This window comes from Eucyclogobius newberryi, unplaced genomic scaffold, assembly GCF_026437365.1.
Source record: "Eucyclogobius newberryi isolate DKJ021-1_F unplaced genomic scaffold, fEucNew1.0.hap1 SCAF_11, whole genome shotgun sequence".
In the NCBI taxonomy this organism is placed as follows: domain Eukaryota; kingdom Metazoa; phylum Chordata; class Actinopteri; order Gobiiformes; family Gobiidae; genus Eucyclogobius; species Eucyclogobius newberryi.
The window spans coordinates 10,876,379-10,895,089 of record NW_027315735.1 but is presented as its reverse complement, the minus strand read 5'-3'; the positions used below and the strand labels follow the sequence as shown (position 1 = coordinate 10,895,089).

The window sequence follows — 18,711 nt, the reverse complement described above, 5'->3', positions numbered from 1 at the left end:
CGCCAGAAGTTGTTATTATTGGGGTCGCAACTGAAAAGGGTTGAGAACCAAGGGGTTTTAAAGCACCCATTTCTTTTAAATATAATTATTTTTTTTAATAAACATTTGCCTATTTGTCCCCAGTTTGTCCATTTTTATAAAGTTTGGAATTGTACTTCCTGGTTTGAGCACAAACATGACATAGGCAGAGGATCCAGTTTTAGAACTACTTTTTAGCTCTACTTCCAATAATTTTAAACCTGAAGGAAGTAAAAGTGTGATAAAAATTTAGCACAGGTGTTCTCTCCCACCGCCAAGTCATAGTTAGAAAAACGGCAGAACCCGTCACATCGACTTTAACTCTACACAGCCTTTTGACAGATATTTCCATCCACTCTTGAAATAGATTTTCACTACTGTGAATCAATTGCAGTGTTTTAGTAGATTATCACATCAGGCAACCTCCCTGTCCCAACCAAATTACTAGGCTGGATAGAGCAATGAGGGCTGTGTCCCTGGGACATTGAGCTCAGCCGAGAGACCAACCCTCTGGGTCCTGGATGCACACTGAATCACTGCCACTCCTAATAAACCTAATAAAGCTGTACAAGCTTCACCTCTGGGTCTACGCCGCATGCTCAGCCTGTGGTCACTCATCGCTCATCACCACACGCTCAAGCGCTGCCCTGAATGCCCATCTCAATTCACTGCCAGTCGATCAGCGTTCAGCCACAGGTTTAAAGCCTGCTGTCCCAGCCAGTTTGTTTTTCTCATCTTAGAAGATTTACGGATGTCACACTACAAAACTCAAAGGCTCAAAGTCATAAGACACAATCAGTCGTGACTACGACCAGTTTGTCAGAGTGAATATCAGGCTCTAGGCTCCGTGTGGCTAAGTCACTCTATTTTGTAACACAATATGTCAGCAGTGTTTTAGTATTTTTTCCACTGAGTAGAGATGAGATCGACACATGTCCTATGCCAGGCTCATTCAGAACAATTTTCTGATGACCCAATATTTGGGACAAACATTTTTCATTTAAATTGCTTGTAAAAGAAATTTGCGCAAAACTTTTTTTTTTTTTTAAACAAAAACATTGTTTTCATATTTGTTGTCACGTGAGAACATTTCTGTGAGGGCGCTGCAGAACATGTATTTAATGTATTGATGTGGAATCCCCCTCTCTGATAGCACTTCTGGCTCCAACAGTCTTAAGTCTCTTTTCCATCTTTCCCATGACAAATTTATGTACAATATAGAACATAACTTAGTACATAAAAAGCCTTTTCACATCTGACCACAAAGCCAAAGCAAATCAGGCAAATCAACAAAATTAAATAGACATTTGTTGATAAATATTATGCCAAATATAGTTCTGTCCTCTTTCCTTTTCCATGCTCCCAAAAACACCTTGAGTGTATCGGGAAAGCGTAAAAAACATTTGAGAAAAAGTGGATTCTCCCGCCACCGTCGCTGAGTTAGGATGAGCACCAGTAGTAGTGTCTTGGTTCATATAAAAGTAGAAATGTGGTCTCTCCTGGAGGTTTGCTGGGCGAGCGCACAGGGACCTCCGGTGGTCAGGTACCTCCAGGGTCCGCTTGCTTGCTGGACGTAGATTTTGCATAAAGAGATTTGGGGCACAGTCGGCAGCCGCTGTGGCGGGGGCAGCGGGCTACAGCAGGTCCATCTTGGGTCTGTAGTGGAGCAGGAGCGGCGACTTCTGAACACACAGAAATCACCCAGTAAGACACTGCAAACCCAATATCGTAAAGAGGTATTTGAACTTCACTGCATATTTACAGCACTGGTTTGAGTCGTTTTGTCAGGTTTCAATGTATGTTTGAATCCAAAGCCAGAGTTTACAGGGGTTCTATGCAGGGTTTAGGTGGAGGTTCAGAAACCTTCTCGTCTCCATGGATATGTTTTTTTTTTGCCTGAAATATTAGAAACATTCCATGGAGACGGGCCGGTGATGCGCACAAACTAAGGCTATGATCACACTGCAGGGTACGAGGCCCAATTCGGATTATTGATGTGGTCGTTTGTGTCTGGTCTGAACAGAATGCAGCTCGATGTGTTGCTCAAGCGCACAAAAGAACACAACGTCACAGTGTTTATGGAAGTAAAAAGGGAACGTTACCCGACCGCGTCCGCTCCTCTTATTCATGTCCTTCGTTTCTTTTGCAGTCAGGAGCGTTTAATCCCTCGCTCGGCCGACTCCTTCATAACCTCCTCAAACCCCGCCCCATTACGGTACCAACCCTCTGATTTTTCCCCGATTTGATTTGTCACTTCGTATGTTCACAGACTTTTGAAGTTTATGTCAGAAATGTTGCCCATCCATGACGTTCAGGTCGGATCAGGGGACTTGACTAAAGTCGCATTCTAAAAGTACGAATATTTATTGGATTTATTTTCACATACGAAAGGGTCGGATTTGAAAATATCGTCGTTGTGCTGTTCATACTATGAACACTATGCACACGATCACATAAGGACAAAATAAATCAGATTTGGCCTGCAGTGTGAACGTAAGTCTCTCTCGCTCTACTATAAAACACACAAACAGCAAAGAGTGAATTGACCTTAAATCTCCATCGGGTCACAACGACAAACTTGAGCGTGTGGTCTTTTCCCAAGATTTCCTCGTTGCATAAAATGTCCAGCTGTAGAAGACAAAACAGCATTTAAACTAGAGCCGTCAAATCATTCAACATTTTTATTAATGAAGAATACACAGGGATAGGCTCCAGTCACCCACGACCCCTAATGGGAACAAGCAGTAGAAAATGATTGAATAATACATTACAGATCCACAAGCACCTCTATCGACAGACTTTCTTTCCTCTCCCAACTCATCCCAGCCCAGAGTTTTTGCCTCTGCAACTGCACGAGCTGAGGTACAACAAGCCTGAATCCCCCACTTCAGTCGCAGAGTTTATTTTACAATCCAATGACAGTACATAGTTGCGCCAAATACAGCGTTAGCATAGTTAGCATCTTGAGCAAATCCTAACTGACTAATTTGTTTTTGAAGACGTTTAAATGTTATTCAAGTGCATTTACATTATGTAAGTCCCTAAGAATTAACATGCATTGTAATTAAACAAAATGGGACCTTCCGAGGTGTTTATTAATCAAGCACAGAAAAGTGGTTGTTTATGTTGAATAACACAGTTTAGGGCATTTACAGAGTCCCTGATCATCTCCATCAGCATCACCTCTGAAAAACCCTCTCGATTGAGCCCTTTTGTTTGCACACAAATTCAGCTGAAACACTCAGAACTCGTTGAAACGTTCAAGTGGGAAATAACCATCATCCCAAACACTCAGAACACAGCTGTGTACAGTGCAAGAACTCCCACTTAGAAATGATGGAGGGGTATGAACTTTTCATCGTAGGTGCATTTCCACTGTGAGACAGAATCTATAAAACAAATCCAGAAATCACATTGTATACTTTTAAAATAATTTATTTGTATGTTATTGGTGCAAATAAGTATTTGAACACATGCCAATCAGCAAGAATTCTGGCTCTCAAAGACCTGTCAATCCACCTCTGCTCCACTTATTAACCTGTTACCATCCACCTATTTTGCCCTGTGCACAATGGTTGGACATACCCAAATGGCTTTGCTTATTAAAAGAGGATCTTATGTTCCACATGCAAGTGTGATGCATCATTAGAAAGCTTAGGCCTTCTAGTTTCTGCAGATGTGCACATGAACACTGTCAGGGCTTCAGAACTTACACTACAGAGGCCCAAACATAAACAAAACATCCTTTTTTAGTCTCGCCTGAATATTGTCAATTTGTAATGGTCCTGAGCATGACATACTTCATTGTGTACTTATGCTGTTCACTGTACATGATGTTTATCTTGTTGACAACAACTGTGTAAAGTTTCAGATCTCTGGGAACAGGCATTTTGGTGCTGTTGACCTTTTTGTATCAAAAAGTATATTCGGAACAAGTGAACCAAATATGTGCCAACTGTGCCAAACTGTTTTATTACAATTTTAGCTCCTCTATGATCATAAAACATACATTTTGATGTTTTGTAGGCCACTAATACCTATTATAACTGCTAAAAACAATGTATGTGAAAATGTGTAAATATGAATTCCCCCCCAAAAAAAAAAAAAAAAAAAAAAAAAAAAAAAAATTATATATATTATATATATATATATATATATATATATATATATATATATATATTTGTATTGGTATAATGATACTAATAGCTCACAAAATGCGCATCCAAAAGGCTAATAAGATCAGAAAACGTTATGCGTAAAGTCTAGTCGCCTCCTGCCCAAAAACCTGTCTCTTTACAGCCGTTACGCACATGAATACAGAGGATTCCGTGTGTGGGACCCCTAAATCCCGCCCCGCATTCTAAAGCTATTCTTATTGGCTAGAATAATATGTCAAAGTCCGCTAAGTCACTGCTAACGTTAGCTATGTGGCTAAAAACAAGTTAGCTTCGGGCGTCGGAAGCGGCGCATTTTTTTCCTCCGGAGGCTGTAGATGGTCTCATTCTGTAGGTAACAGTCTGAAGAAAAGATCGATGCCAAACACCATCTTATAAGTCAAACAGGTAATTTCTTATGGACGGAGAAATGCGCCAGACGAGCCTTAATCCTGAATATCGTCAGAGAAGAAAACTTTGTTTACTTGACAATATCTCGAAATCAGATAACTTCAGGAAAAATACAAGTGGATAGTGTTTTTCAGTACAAGGATGTACAGAATTAAAGCCGTTTCGTCCATCATAGACAGCAAACGGGTAATGCTGTAAAAGTTGAGACTTTCTCACAAACTATTGGCAATTGCTCCTTGGGGCATATTATTCAATCAATGACATTCGTTTTGTTGAAAAAATAAGCTTCAAAATGATGTATGGCTTGCTGGTATTGACCACGAAAATAAAAGTGATGATGTAAGAGAATATTTGCGATATGAAAAATGCGCGCCGGCGCGCAGGTGGATGGTAACAGGTTAATCTAAATTAACAGCTCCTGTTTGAGCTCATTAGCTGCATGAAGACCTTGTCCACCCCACAAACAAGGAGTCAGATTCCAACTACTGCCATGGGCAAGACCAAAGAGCTGTCAGAAGACACCAGAGACTAAACTGTAGACCTCCACAAGGCTGGAAAGGGCTACAGGCGATTGGAAAGCAGTTTGGTGAAGAAACATCAACTGTTGGAGCAATTGTTAGATAATGGAAGAGGCTAAAGATGACTGTCAGTCTCCCTTGGTCTGGGATCCATGAAGATCTCACCTCGAGGGGTTCAATGATGATAAGAAAAGTGAGGAATAAGATAAGATAAGATAAGATAATCCTTTATTGTCCCACATGGGGAAATTCAATCAGCCCAGAACTATGGGAGGACCTGGTCAATGATCTCAAGAGAGCTGGGACCACAGTTTCAGAGGTTCTATGGGTAATACACTACACCGTCATGCATCGCACAGAAGGTTCCCCTGGTTAAGTCAGCACATGTCCAGGACCGTCTGAAGTTTGCCAATGACCATCTGGATGATCCAGAGGAGTCATGGGAGGAAGTCATGTGGTCAGATGAGACCAAAATAGAACATTTTGGTATAAAATCCACTCGCCGTGTTTGGAGGAAGAAGGATGAGGACCATCCCAAGAACACCATCTCTACTGTGAAGCATGAGGGAGGAAACATCATGCTTTGGGGGGCTTTTCTTCACAGGGGACAGGACGACTGCTCTGTATTAAGGAGAGGATGAATGGGGCCATGTGTTGTGAGATTTTGGGCAACAACCTCCCTCAGTCAGAGCATTGAAGATGGGGCGTGGCTGGGTCTTCTAACATGACAATGACCTGAAGCAGACACCCAGGAGAACCAAGGAGTGGCTCTGTATGAAACATATCAAGATTCTGGAGTGGCAGATCTAGAGAAGATCTGTGTGGAGGAGTGGCCAGAATCCCTGCTGCAGTGTGTGCAAACCTGGTCAAGAACTACAGGAAACATTTGATCTCTGTAACTGTAAACAAAGGCTTCTGTACCCAATATTAACCCAGAATTTCTCGGGTGTTCAAATACTTATTTGCAGCAATAATATACAAAGACATTATTTAAAAATCATACAATGTGGCGTCTGGATTTTATAAAATTCTGTCTCTCACAGTGGAAATGCACCTATGATGACCATTTCAGGTCCCTCAAACATTTCTAAGTGAGAATACTAGCAAAAATGCAGAGTGTCAAAACACTTACTTTTCTCCCTATCTTCTAAAACCCTGTAGTTACGACCACTTACAAACTTGCATGGGATTCTTGGATTAGTTTCCAGTTAGTATTTCTGTCTTCTCAAAAACATATTCAAAAGCATGTACATTTTAATCAGAAATATCACTTTTAGATCAATTTTCACAATGGTTCAGAGCAGTAGCAGCACAACTGTCAGCTCCAGCAGCATCACTCAGATCATCCTCACTCTGCTGACAGGGCCCATGGAAGTGATGGCTCCGACACAAAGAGGGGACGGCCCCCTTGTGTTGGAGCCAGGCGCCTGTTCAGATTGCTCACAGCAAAACCCCAAACCCATCTGTCAGCTTCCGCCCACCACCAGCTCTCAAGTGAGCGCCCAAAAAAACCCACAGCTTAATCAAGGCTATATCCAGGGTTTATCAGCGTTCTGCTGCTCTGACGATGGTTAATGAGGTTCAGAGCACAAACTGCACAGCTTCTGCTCATGTGGAAATGTGTGTGACCTTTGGCCTGAAACAGGGCACAATTTACAGGTCAAATTCATGCAACAGAAATGAGAACTAAAGCTTTAATGTGGGAAATATGGAAAAATATAATTATTTAATTTAACTTATCTTTTTAGTTGTTCGTTTTAGTTTAAATGGCCAAAAATGTGACTAAAGCAGGCAAAATGAGCCCATATAATACATATTGTCTTAAAAATAAAAATTATGGTAGGCTCTTGGGTTTTCTAGCCCTCTCACAAGCGCTACCGATGGCCCGCAAGGTGATGTTTCGTATCGGCCTACGCTATTGTTACGCTAGTGCATTGTTGTGCCTTGTGAAACACCATAGACTGTATCAGTGGATAAAGTGATGTCATACTGTTTGGCTCGAGGCTAGCAGTTACAGGAGCAAATTTTGAGCGGTTCCATATATAAATCAGAGCCAATCAAGAGCGACCCTTCCCTCTCGCACCGCTGGTTCCATGGGCCTTTGCGACGGCGGGGTACGAGCCACTGCGAAGAGCACACCTCTAATCCACCCCGCCTACATCACCCCTTCCTCACAAACAGCGCCAACGTTAAACTACTTCATTCAACATTTTCACAATCGCACGGTTCGAGATAGTTATGTCCCCACTGGCTTTTATGTTCAGTGTGACGTGGGGAGTAAGTGTGTCTAATTTGAACTGAAAAGTAAATGTTTTCATCCAATTTAAAAAGACTGTAAACCAAAACGCATGCAAGTCTATGACAGTGTTTGTCAGGTTGCTATGGTAACATGCTTGCAGCAAGAGGTATACCGTCATTGGCTTTTTTTTGTTTTTTGGGCAAAGTCCTTGAAAAGGTTGTTTACAACAGCTCACAGATTTCCTCTTAATAAACAACTCATTCAATGTTTTTCAGGTTTTAGACCTCATCACAGCACTGAGACTGCTGTTGTCATGGTGACAAATGACATCCGTTTGAACAATGACACGCGCAAAGTCTCAGTCTTAATTCTGTTAGATCTGAGTGCTGCTTCTGACACTGTCGATCATGGGATCCTCTTACAGAGACTAGAGGACTGGGTGGGCATCACTGGCACTGCCCTAAACTGGTTAAGGTCCTATCTGGAAGACAGGAAGTAATTTGTCTCAGACCATATGCCCCTGACCTGTGGGGTGCCCTAAGGGTCAGTCCTTGGACCCATTCTGTTGCTACCGTTTGGTCAGTTGATACACAGCGAAAATGTGTCCTATCACAATGATGTAGACGAGTCAGATCCATGTTTCACTGTCGGCAGGTGAATATGGAACAGTGGATTCACTCTGTCACTGCATCCAACAGATCAGTGTGTGGATGCAAAACAATGAGACGAGAAGAGAAAGTGTTAGCGGTCACCTCCAGAGTCTCGCTCTAAAACCTACAAATCAAGTTAGAAATCTGGGGGTAATAATGGACTCAGACTTGAACTTTAACAGCCACGTCAAATCAATAACATCAGCAGCTTTTTACCATCTAAAAACATTGCCAAAATAAAAAATATAGTGTCTAAACCTGATTTGGAGAGACTTATCCATGTGTTTGTCTCCAGTAGATTAGACTACTGTAACGGCCTGCTCACTGGCCTCTCCAAACGAGTTGTAAAACAGCTGCAGTACATCCAGAACGCTGCTGCTCGGGTCCTGACTAGAACCAGGAAGTATGATCACATTAGTCCTGTTCTCAGGTATCTGCACTGGCTCCCTGTGGCTCAGAGAATAGACTTTAAAGCAGCTCTGCTTGCGTACAAGTCTCTCCATGGCCTAGCACCAAAGTAGATCTCAGACATGTTAGTGCCATATGAACCATCTCGGACTCTGAGGACCTCAGGGACCGGCCTCCTGCTGGTGCCAGAGTCAGGACTAAACATGGACCGCCCTCCTGCTGGTGCCAGAGTCAAGACTAAACATGGACCGGCCTCCTGCTGGTGCCAGAGTCAGGACTAAACATGGACTGGCCTCCTGCTGGTGCCAGAGTCAGGACTAAACATGGACTGGCCTCCTGCTGGTGCCAGAGTCAAGACTAAACATGCAGTAAACTGTTTTTGTGTCAGCATCTTGTCCTTTACATTATAAAGTAGATTGATTTGTGTAGCGCCTTAAATTACTTCAATGAGCCAGGATGTAAACATTTCTCCGGGGAGCAGGGGCGGAGCCAGTTAAGAGTGAGGCTGTAAAGTAGAAAACGCTGGAAAAAATGCTAGAATCAAATGCATTGTAGGCTTCTAATTATTTAAGAAAATGTTATTGGAAATTTTGTAGAGACATTAAAATTGACATTATCGGTCGATAAATATTGGTGCCCATTTTTATTGTCCATCCCTAAAATGTATGGTTAGTAACAACCCTATTTACCCTAATTGTACAGCCCAGCCCTACAGACATTACTGTTCAATTTCAAAAAGAATAACATTACTACGGAAATGGACAATGACTTACCTCATTGAAGGAATTGAGGTTGAGCTTTTTGGCGATGAACTTCTTGAGATGGAGCACAGTGGCCTGAGCCGAGCAGCGGATCCACTTCCTCTTCAAGCCTCGAAGTTTGCTGCTGTTACACTCCAGACATATGCTCACCTGAAACACAAGCATCAGACGTATGCTCACCTGAAACACAAGCATCAGACGTATGCTCACCTGAAACACAAGCATCAGACATATGCTCACCTGAAACACAAGCATCAGACATATGCTCACCTGAAACACAAGCATCAGACATATGCTCACCTGAAACACAAGCATCAGACATATGCTCACCTGAAACACGAGCATCACAGAAGCTGAAGCACGTGTTGCATTCAAACACAAGCTCGTCTGAGTATCATTTATGGAACTGAACGTTTAACTATTGGAGCATCAATCAGTCTGGACTAAACATGGACCGGCCTCCTGCTGGTGCAAGAGTCAGGACTAAACATGGACCGGCAGCTAAAATCTGGAACAGTCTTCCTGAAGATGTGAGACAGGTTCTACTCTGTTTTTATCTTAGATTTGAACATTGTCAGTTTTGTTTAGCTGTGCATATGACTGAAAGCATTTTATGTACTCTCTTCTCCATATGGCGATAGTAACACGACTCCAGGAAATGTGCGTTAAGTTTTTTAGTGCACTAGTTTAGAAGTTTATTACTGTACTTTTAGGACTTTAAGCCGCTACTTTTTCCCACGCTTTGCTCCCTTCGGTCATTACAACAGCACGTCTAATTTATAGATTTTACTGGCAAACGACCACCAGGGAGCAGTATAGCAGGAAGCGCAAGCGTATGACACACTGTAGAAGAAGACATTAGTGGAAGCACTGCCCAAGGGACGAGTCCTGCTTTCTATAGTTTAAGCTTCAAAACGCGATGTGCTTAATTACAATCAGACTCATATTCACAGAGAAATGAGTCAAATGAGGAAGTGACTCTAGACACAGCTGAACACAGACACACGGAGCTCAGTCTCTCCTCCCCTCCTCCTCTTCAGTCTCTCCTCAGTCTCCTCCCCTCCCCTCTCTCAGTCTCTCCTCTTCCCCTCCCCCCTCTCAGTCTCTCCTCCTCCCCCTCAGTCTCTCCTCCTCCTCCCCCCTCAGTCTCTCCTCCTCCTCCCCCCTCAGTCTCTCCTCCTCCCCCTCAGTCTCTCCTCCTCCCCCTCAGTCTCTCCTCCTCCCCCTCAGTCTCTCCTCCTCCCCCTCAGTCTCTCCTCGCCCGCGGGCCACACACAGACTGCTCTCTGCGCGGTGCTGACTCGTACACATGCGCTCATGTTTCACATTTAAAGTGCTTGGGATCAAAGCGGAAAGGGGTTATATAAATGCACATGCAACATACTCAGATATGACATGCTTTATATCGCCAAATGAGCGGCCAGTTTGAGGAGTTAGAGGGGGGGACAAGCCCAGGGGGACAGAACCAAAGCACGGAGCAGCAGAGGGGTACGGAGAGGGACAGAGCACGTGGTACAGGCCATGGCCAAAGCCAGGGCTCGTCCGGGGCTTGGAGAGACACCTCCTCCTGCGCTCAGATCCCCCCAGGCAAGGCTCTGCATATCCCCCCAAACGGGCATGCCCCACACTTTGAGAAGCTCTGCTTTAGAGAGTTGTAAATAATGATTCTCGTGTGTGCACAGGATGGAGAGAAGCAGGGGAACGACTGGAGAGAAAGAGGACAAAGCGATGCAGAGACAACTGTGAAGTTTTTCTAATGAAAAGGTAATTGTGACATGTTACGCTGCACATCGTTCTCTTTCATTTGAGTCCATCACCTGCACCAGCCCCCTCTTTACACCGGTGTTGTGAGGAAAAGCCGTGCTTGAATTAATGCAGCAGAACACATCAAAAAATGATTTTGAAGTGTCGCACATAACATTATAACACCAGCACGGAGTAGTCGTATCCCCAGTTTTAGAGGAGGCTACTTCAAAACAACTAACTGAAGACAAGTAGCACTCTTAACTGTCCAAATGTGTAGGACACAGATGGGCAAGTTTATATTTCAAGCATTTTCAAGCACTTTTTCCTAAATTCAAGCACTTCATCAACCTTGAAAATGACATAGTAAACTTCAAGCATTTTGAAGGGTTTCAAGCACCCTGAAACCAGGACTAAACCTGGTGAAAGAAAGCTGCTGCTGACCTGTTCGTCGCTGCGGTGGTAGTCGTTGTCCTCCTCGGCCTTCTCCTCTCCGGGCTCTTTGTGTCCAGGCTCGTCACACTTGGCCTCTCCTGTAGACATCAGACAAGGTTTAGGGTCTATTGTCCCTGGGACCACAAGCAGTGTCCATCTCCAGATCTTGATTTAGTCTTGGTCAGGACCATTATGGCCAGACGACCGGTCAGTCACTGCTCTCTGCCCTCTCTTTAAAGACCTTTGCTCCATTTTGGTTGTGTCCAAAAATTAGCAGGGTGTGTTAAATGTAAAAGGGTTTTAAAAGTGTCAAAACTCTGACACAAATTTATTCTAAAACAAGTATCAAAGGGTGTGCATATGTGTGTGTGCGTGTATGCATGTGTGTATGCGTGTATGCTTATGTGTGTGTACGTTCGTACCGTTTCGCTGGTCCAAGTGTGTTTTCATGTTGCACAGCTCTCCTTTAATGTCTCCAGGGACCTCCATCCCAAGCTTTTGATAGAACTCCCTCTGCTTCTTCAACTCCGCTGCAAAACAAAGTGTCGCCAAAAGGAAGAAAGAATACACATGAACACTTAGAATTATGGAGAGGTCTGAAAGTCCAGAAATCACATTGGATCATTTTAAAATAATGTACACGGGTACTAGGGCTGGGTATTGCCAAGACCCTCGCGATACGATACGTATCCCGATACTTGTATGTCCCGATACAATTCCCTCATTACGATACGTATCCCGATACTTTTTTGAAAAAAGGGTCTTAAAGTTTACCAAATGGGCATTTGTTTTATTCCGGATAAGAAAATGCATGAATTTTCATGTTTATCCACAAAGCTTATGCAAAGAACGCATTCAAGTAAAGTTGCCAAACAATTGGCAAGGTCTGTGTAATGTGTGTGATGTGTGGGAGTCTGTTGACCCTCTGTTTGTGTCTTTTTGTTGTTGTTTTGGTCTTAAAATCCCATTTCGTCGGGTCGGGCTCGGCACTAACCCAAGTAGCGCTAGCGCGGAAGTGGCCGTGGTTAAAGCTAAGCTAACAGGCGCTCAGCGGGGCCCTGTTGGATAGTTGTATTGTTTAACCACTCGGTTTTATTGTTTAACCGTTCGGTCTATGTAGTGTAGAGTAGGGAAGATGTGTGTGATGTGTGTGTGTGGGTTTTTTGCCTCCGGTTCGGCTGTTGTGGTGGTCTCGGGGCTGTGTTAGCTCCGGGGCTGCGTTGAATTTGTATAAAATAAAGGGGTGAAAGGAATGAAATCAATGAAAAAGGAAATCAAATAGAATGGAAAAGGGAGGAGTGTAACAGTAGCGACGTTTCGAGCCAAAAGCTCTTCTTCAGGCTTGTGTACACGCTGGTGCACGGTGTGTGTCTGTCTCAGTAGTTCCGCGCTGTTTACCGCCCTCTACAGGAGGGAGTTTCTAAACGGCCGCCTGGACAATTTTTAATAAATTAACGTTATTGAAAAGTATCTATACGGCACGGAGCCCGTGACGATATTTTGCGCGCGCGCACACACACACACACACACACACACACACACACACACACACACACACACACACCTCACCTTCCTGCAGTCCTGGCACCAGCTTGTACACGATGTCCTGCATTGTTCTGTCATGGCTGCACAGAAACATCAGAAACACAGCTTCAGCAGTGTCCGTGCAGCAGAGCTTACAGAGAATTTTTGTGGTAATTCTGTAGACATTCATAGAATGGCTGTTGCTCAAATCTAATCAGCTCCGATGCTAACCAGAGTTACATCAAATTGAACGTTCAATCCCCATATGAACCTGTATAACATGTTTATTTCATGATATTTATGTCATTTATACGCCGCATGTAAATGAGGATGTTTAGTGCCAGCCTTACAGAACCACAGCATCAACATGTACACTTAAGTCAGTTAGCCTTAGCGGATGTCAGTTATAAAACTGATTATGTAAAATAAAAACAAAAAATGAGTGACATTTAACAAGGGTTTGACCATAATGTTGTCGAGGGGTTGGAACCAGGCCAAACGCTCTGGATTATTCAGAACTTGTGTTTTTCCAGGCTAATGTCAATGCTAATGCTGTAGGAACATATACAGCAGACTGGTCCTCGAATCCCTTGAGCCTTCCCAGACCGAGTGGCTAAGTGATCATTAGCATGAGCATCAAAAATCAAGTCTGCATGCTTATAAGTCTACGGTCGTGTCAACTCATTACATTTAGGACTCAGTGCTACTTCCTCTAGTATTCTTTTCCACACAAACGGTCACATGACTGATGTAAAAGTATGATCAAAAATTGGCACAGATTCTAGCCAAAAACATGAAACCCCGTCATATGCACTTTAAAACCCATATTGTAGAACATTCCAGGCAAAAAACTAAAGAGGCTGGTGAGCCACGTTTCGACAGGCCCCGGCCCCCGACTCATTCACTTTGGACTGCTTTTCCATTCATGGCTCTATGTTAGCTACTGACATTACCTAAACATGGCAAATGTTTCTTACAAAATCAAACCTAAATTATACTTTTTAATCATGAGGCTGAACTTAGCGATTTGTAAAAAGACGTTTGTAATTCCAAGTTTGTGTGGCTGAAAGTCATGGCTAAAGCTAGAGTTTTAGAACGATAAACGTTTATAACAAACAAAATTACATTTGGATCTCTGCTGTTTCCTACGACAGGTTTGAGGGTAACGCATTAAAGTGCTCAAATTAGTTTTTTTAGAGTAACGAGGAACGTGACGCACCCATGTAATCTAGTACTCCCCAAGTGACTTTTTCAGCTCAGTAAAGATAGTTCTGGTCATGTGTCCTCTCAGCACAGTCCCAGAGCTCGGAGTGTTGTGAGCACGTGCACTGTGCAGCTAGTGACTCTTGTCCTCACGCCAAAGAGAAAAGACACTTTCAGATGCACGTTTGGAAAAACTCCTTCTCCTTCATTATAACCACTATTTAGTATGTGAGGAGTCAATGTGTGATTTAAATAAACTACAGTTAAAACAAGTGTGTTCTGTTGTTGTGCGTCGCTGCTCATGTTGTTCACTGCTTGAGGACGACACGTGTTTATTGTATGACAATGTGTTGAGCTCATCTTAAACATAAAAGAGAAATAAAGCTCATTAAAAACGCATTTACTTTGCTTGTTTAGTTGACATTTGAATGATTATGCTCTTGTGTTTGTAGGAAAGTCAAGTCGTCAGGCAAAACCAAACATCTTCACCTTTAGGATTTCAGATGTACAAGTCAGATGGGAACAGCCTGGGTCCAAGGAGCAGGGGAAAGCAGCTTTTGTCTTTAACCAGCGTAAGAACGTGCAGTGCTGTTACCGGGTTGGCTTTGTGTGTTTCTCTTCTCAACCCTTTTCCTAAGAGCAATATTTCACATGGAACAACCCCTTAGTGTAATAACACCGAGACTCTAAAACCACATTAAATATGAATAAACACAGTAGTGCATTACTGATGATAAGTGAGGGACATGAATGTGATGTGTAGGACGTGGGAGCTTCCACTTTCACACAGGCAGGACTGAGGGAGCATTTACAGCCTGTACTACCGAGAGAGTACTACAGGGAGCCCGAGTACTGTGTACAACAGTTTGTGTACTGTACATACCCGATATACTGCAGAGGATGGCTCTGGTGGATCACGATGCGACACGTGGGGCATGTGTTGTTCTCCTCCAGATACTTGACCAGGCAGCTGCGGCAGACTGCACACAACGTGATGACAAATGAGTCGCAACCTTACAAATGTGATGTCATAAACTCTAACCATGGGCAGGCCTGTGTAAGTATATGGGAGATGTACTCTTTTTAGAATAAATATTCAAAGTAGAAATCCACAAGTGTTGAATCTTATCATTAAGTGTCTAAAAAGTCCTTTAACTGACAGCAATCATGTGTTTGGTGTTGAATAATGGCACCAATTTCTGACGCTACAGTGGAAAATAATGTAGTCAACTAAAAAAACAGGAATCAAACCCATGATCTCTTTTTGGGAGGCGAGAGCTCGAACCCCTCTGCCACTGTGCACTCAAATACTAAACAATATATTTATGTATTATATGTTGGATTAAATTCATAACTTATTCTTATTTTGAGCTAACTCACTCCATATCATCTCCTTTTGCCATTTAGATTAAAATCCTTTTAATCTAAATGAAATAATTAGTCGACTACAACACCATCGACCAAGTCATTGACTAAACGACTGAAGGATTACAGAGTTTATTTAAATAACTTTATGTTTCGGTTTCATGTGGATAAACCCAGTAATTACAGATGAACATGTGGAGAAACATGCAGGTTGTAAACAGTTAAAGAGTGAAGTCAACCTGAGAACTCTGACGTCATCTAAAATACACAAATACACTCATCATTCTCAGGGAAACATATGGAGGAGTCTGGCTCTGTAACTGTTGCTGATCGCATGGCGCCATCTGGTGGACATGTGCTGTACAAGAATATTTGAACCGTGGTTTGTGGAGAATGAACACACATTTATTCACATAAACCAAGATAATCGTGTTGGACACTGCTCCAAAAAACATCTGATGTGCTTTTAATGTAACCTGTTCAACTGTGCATTAGAATCAGTTTGTTATGACACAGTTTAAGTGTGATTTGTTTGAGGGTCCGAAGCAGGCAGTGAGTGGTCCAAGCTCCCAAAGTGTGCTGCTTTTGGCTCCCAGAGAGAACACAGGCTCAGGTAAAAACGTACTGGCATAAAGCAGATTCAGAAAAATGTAATTCATTATTTCCCTTTAAACATTCTTTATCTTTGTGTTCAAAACTGTCTGAAGGCTATTCTGCTGGAGAGGATTATGACCACTGCCCTCTTATGTCTGCCCCTGTAAGAGTCTGAGATGACCAAACTGAATACATTTTAGATGTTTGAAGTGATTTAAATGGGTTTTGAGTAGGTATAAACACTGTAAAGTTCTGACCCCCGACACAACATTGCTCTCAATATGAGCACCATTCAGCTTCAGATTCTAGATCACACCAGCAACACAAGTAATGTTTCAAACAGGGCAAACCCCAGCCTCCATTTTCTATTGATAAATGTAGAGTTTTAAATTGGACTTGAAGTTTCTTGCCTGGCCATAAAAAATGGATTGTTTTATTCCACTCATCAAACAGCCGATTGGGGGATGGACATTCGGGTCTAGAATAGATATAAAAATCTGGACAACACATTTGTTACTTTTGTTAATATTTTTTTTATTTTGTTTTTTTCTAAGATTTTTTTTCTAAGAGTTTTTCTATTAAGAGTGTTTTTATAAAGCTTCCTATAAGTTATCTGTACCTACTTGCGTTGCAACACTGGAATTTCCCCATTGTGTGGACAAATAAAAGCTTGTCTTATTTTAAGTTTATAGTTGACTTTGAGTTCAGTATGAAGAAGTATTTTTTCCCCCCAGATATTTTTTAATAATGGCAAAGCTCCAAAATTGTTGATAGTTTTTTTTAATGGAGGACCACACCCAAGTATCTGAACGATTCCATTGCCATTTAAATGGAAAGGTCTTTCTAAAGGTCAAAGGGGGTGGCCAGAATTATTTAATTTGTATCCAGACATTGGACATTTTTTTGGAAGAAAACACATCACATTGCGGATGGAAATGTCTCGTTTGGTCTGGTTTGACACAATAGAACATCGTTTTTGATTGTCCTGTTACAAAGAAGGGAGAGGGGACCAAACACAGCCCTTTCTCACCCCTCATTCCAGAGTTAGCGGATCCGTCAAGTGATCATTGATTTTAATTATTTGTGTTGGAAGAGGGACAGAGGCGATTTAGAGGCGAGTCAGAGGAGGGACAGAGGAGGGACAGAGGAGAGACAGAGGAGGGACAGAGGAGAGACAGAGGAGGGACAGAGGAGGGACAGAGGAGAGACAGAGGAGGGACAGAGGAGAGACAGAGGAGGGACAGAGGAGGGGCAAAGGAGGGAAAGAGAAGGGACAGAGGAGGGACAGAGGAGGGACAGAGGAGGGACAGAGGAGAGACAGAGGAGGGACAGAGGAGGGACAGAGGAGAGACAGAGGAGAGACAGAGGAGGGGCAAAGGAGGGAAAGAGAAGGGACAGAGAAGGGACAGAGAAGGGACAGAGAAGGGACAGAGAAGGGACGGAGGAGAGTCAGAAGAGGGACAGAGGAGTCAGAAGAGGGACAGGAGGGACGGAGGCGGGACAGAGGAGGGACGGAGGCACAGAGGCGGAGGAGAGGGACGGAGGAGAGACAGGCAGGACAGAGGCAGGACAGAGGAGGGACAGAGGCGAGTCAGAAGAGGGACAGAGGAAGGACATAGGAGAGACAGGCGGGACGGAGCGGGGACAGAGGGGGAACAGAGGAGGGACGGAGGAGGGGAGGAGGAGAGACGGAGGAAGGACAGAGAAGGGACAGAGAAGGGACAGAGGAGGGACGGAGGGGGGACAGAGGAGAGTCAGAAGAGGGACAGAGGAAGGACAGAGAAGGGACAGAGGAGGGACGGAGGGGGGACAGAGGAGGGACAGAGGCACAGAGGCGGAGGAGAGGGACGGAGGCACAGAAGCGGAGGAGAGGGACGGAGAAGAGACAGGCGGGACAGAGGAGGTACGGAGAAGGGACACTGGAGAAACGGAGGAGGGACGGAGGAGGGAAAGGAGAGACAAAGGAGAGACAGAGGAGAGACAGAGGAGAGACAGAGGAGGGTCGGAGGAGGGTCGGAGGAGGGACGGAGGAGGGTCGGAGGAGGGTCGGAGGAGGAAGGACAGAGAAGGGACAGAGGAGGGACAGAGGAGAGTCAGAAGAGGGACAGAGGAAGGACAAAGGAGGGACAGGAGGGACGGAGGCGGGACAGAGGAGGGACGGAGGCACAGAGGCAGAGGAGAGGGACGGAGGAGAGACAGGCAGGACAGAGGAGGGACGGAGGAGGGACAGATGCGAGTCAGAAGAGGGACAGAGGAAGGACAGAGGAGGGACAGAGGAGAGACAGAGGCAGTGTGAAGGGGACAGAGGAAGGACAGAGGAGAGACAGGCGGGACGGAGCGGGGACGGAGGAGGGAAGGAGGAGAGACGGAGGAAGGACAGAGGAGGGACGGAGGGGGGACAGAGGATGGACGGAGGGGGGACAGAGGAGGGACAGAGGCACAGAGGCGGAGGAGAGGGACGGAGAAGAGACAGGCGGGACAGAGGAGGGACGGAGAAGGGACACTGGAGAAACGGAGGATGGACGGAGGAGGGACAGAGGAGAGACAGAGGAGAGACAGAGGAGAGACAGAGGCAGTGTGAAGGGGACAGAGGGAGGTACAGGGGACAGAGGGAGGGACAGCCCGGGTGTGAAGGGGACAGAGGGAGGGACAGCCCGGGTGTGAAGGGGACAGAGGGAGGGACAGCCC

At 44.2% G+C, this 18,711-nt stretch overlaps 1 protein-coding gene across 2 annotated transcripts in view; it reads right to left on the bottom strand.

Annotated features, from left to right (window-relative positions):
* Window positions 1–1,216: 1,216 nt before the first annotated feature.
* The window catches only part of LOC140349551 (polycomb group RING finger protein 3), a 38,994-nt gene continuing 21,499 nt past the window's right edge, over window positions 1,217–18,711 (bottom strand). For both annotated transcript variants that reach the window (XM_072435932.1, XM_072435941.1), the window contains exons 4-10: window positions 14,948–15,044; window positions 12,907–12,962; window positions 11,760–11,867; window positions 11,347–11,435; window positions 9,172–9,309; window positions 2,566–2,646; window positions 1,217–1,700 (exon numbers count right to left, since the gene is read on the bottom strand). In XM_072435932.1, the coding sequence (XP_072292033.1) occupies window positions 1,653–1,700; window positions 2,566–2,646; window positions 9,172–9,309; window positions 11,347–11,435; window positions 11,760–11,867; window positions 12,907–12,962; window positions 14,948–15,044 (617 nt within the window). In that variant the 3' untranslated portion in view covers window positions 1,217–1,652. The remainder of the gene's footprint in view (window positions 1,701–2,565; window positions 2,647–9,171; window positions 9,310–11,346; window positions 11,436–11,759; window positions 11,868–12,906; window positions 12,963–14,947; window positions 15,045–18,711) is intronic.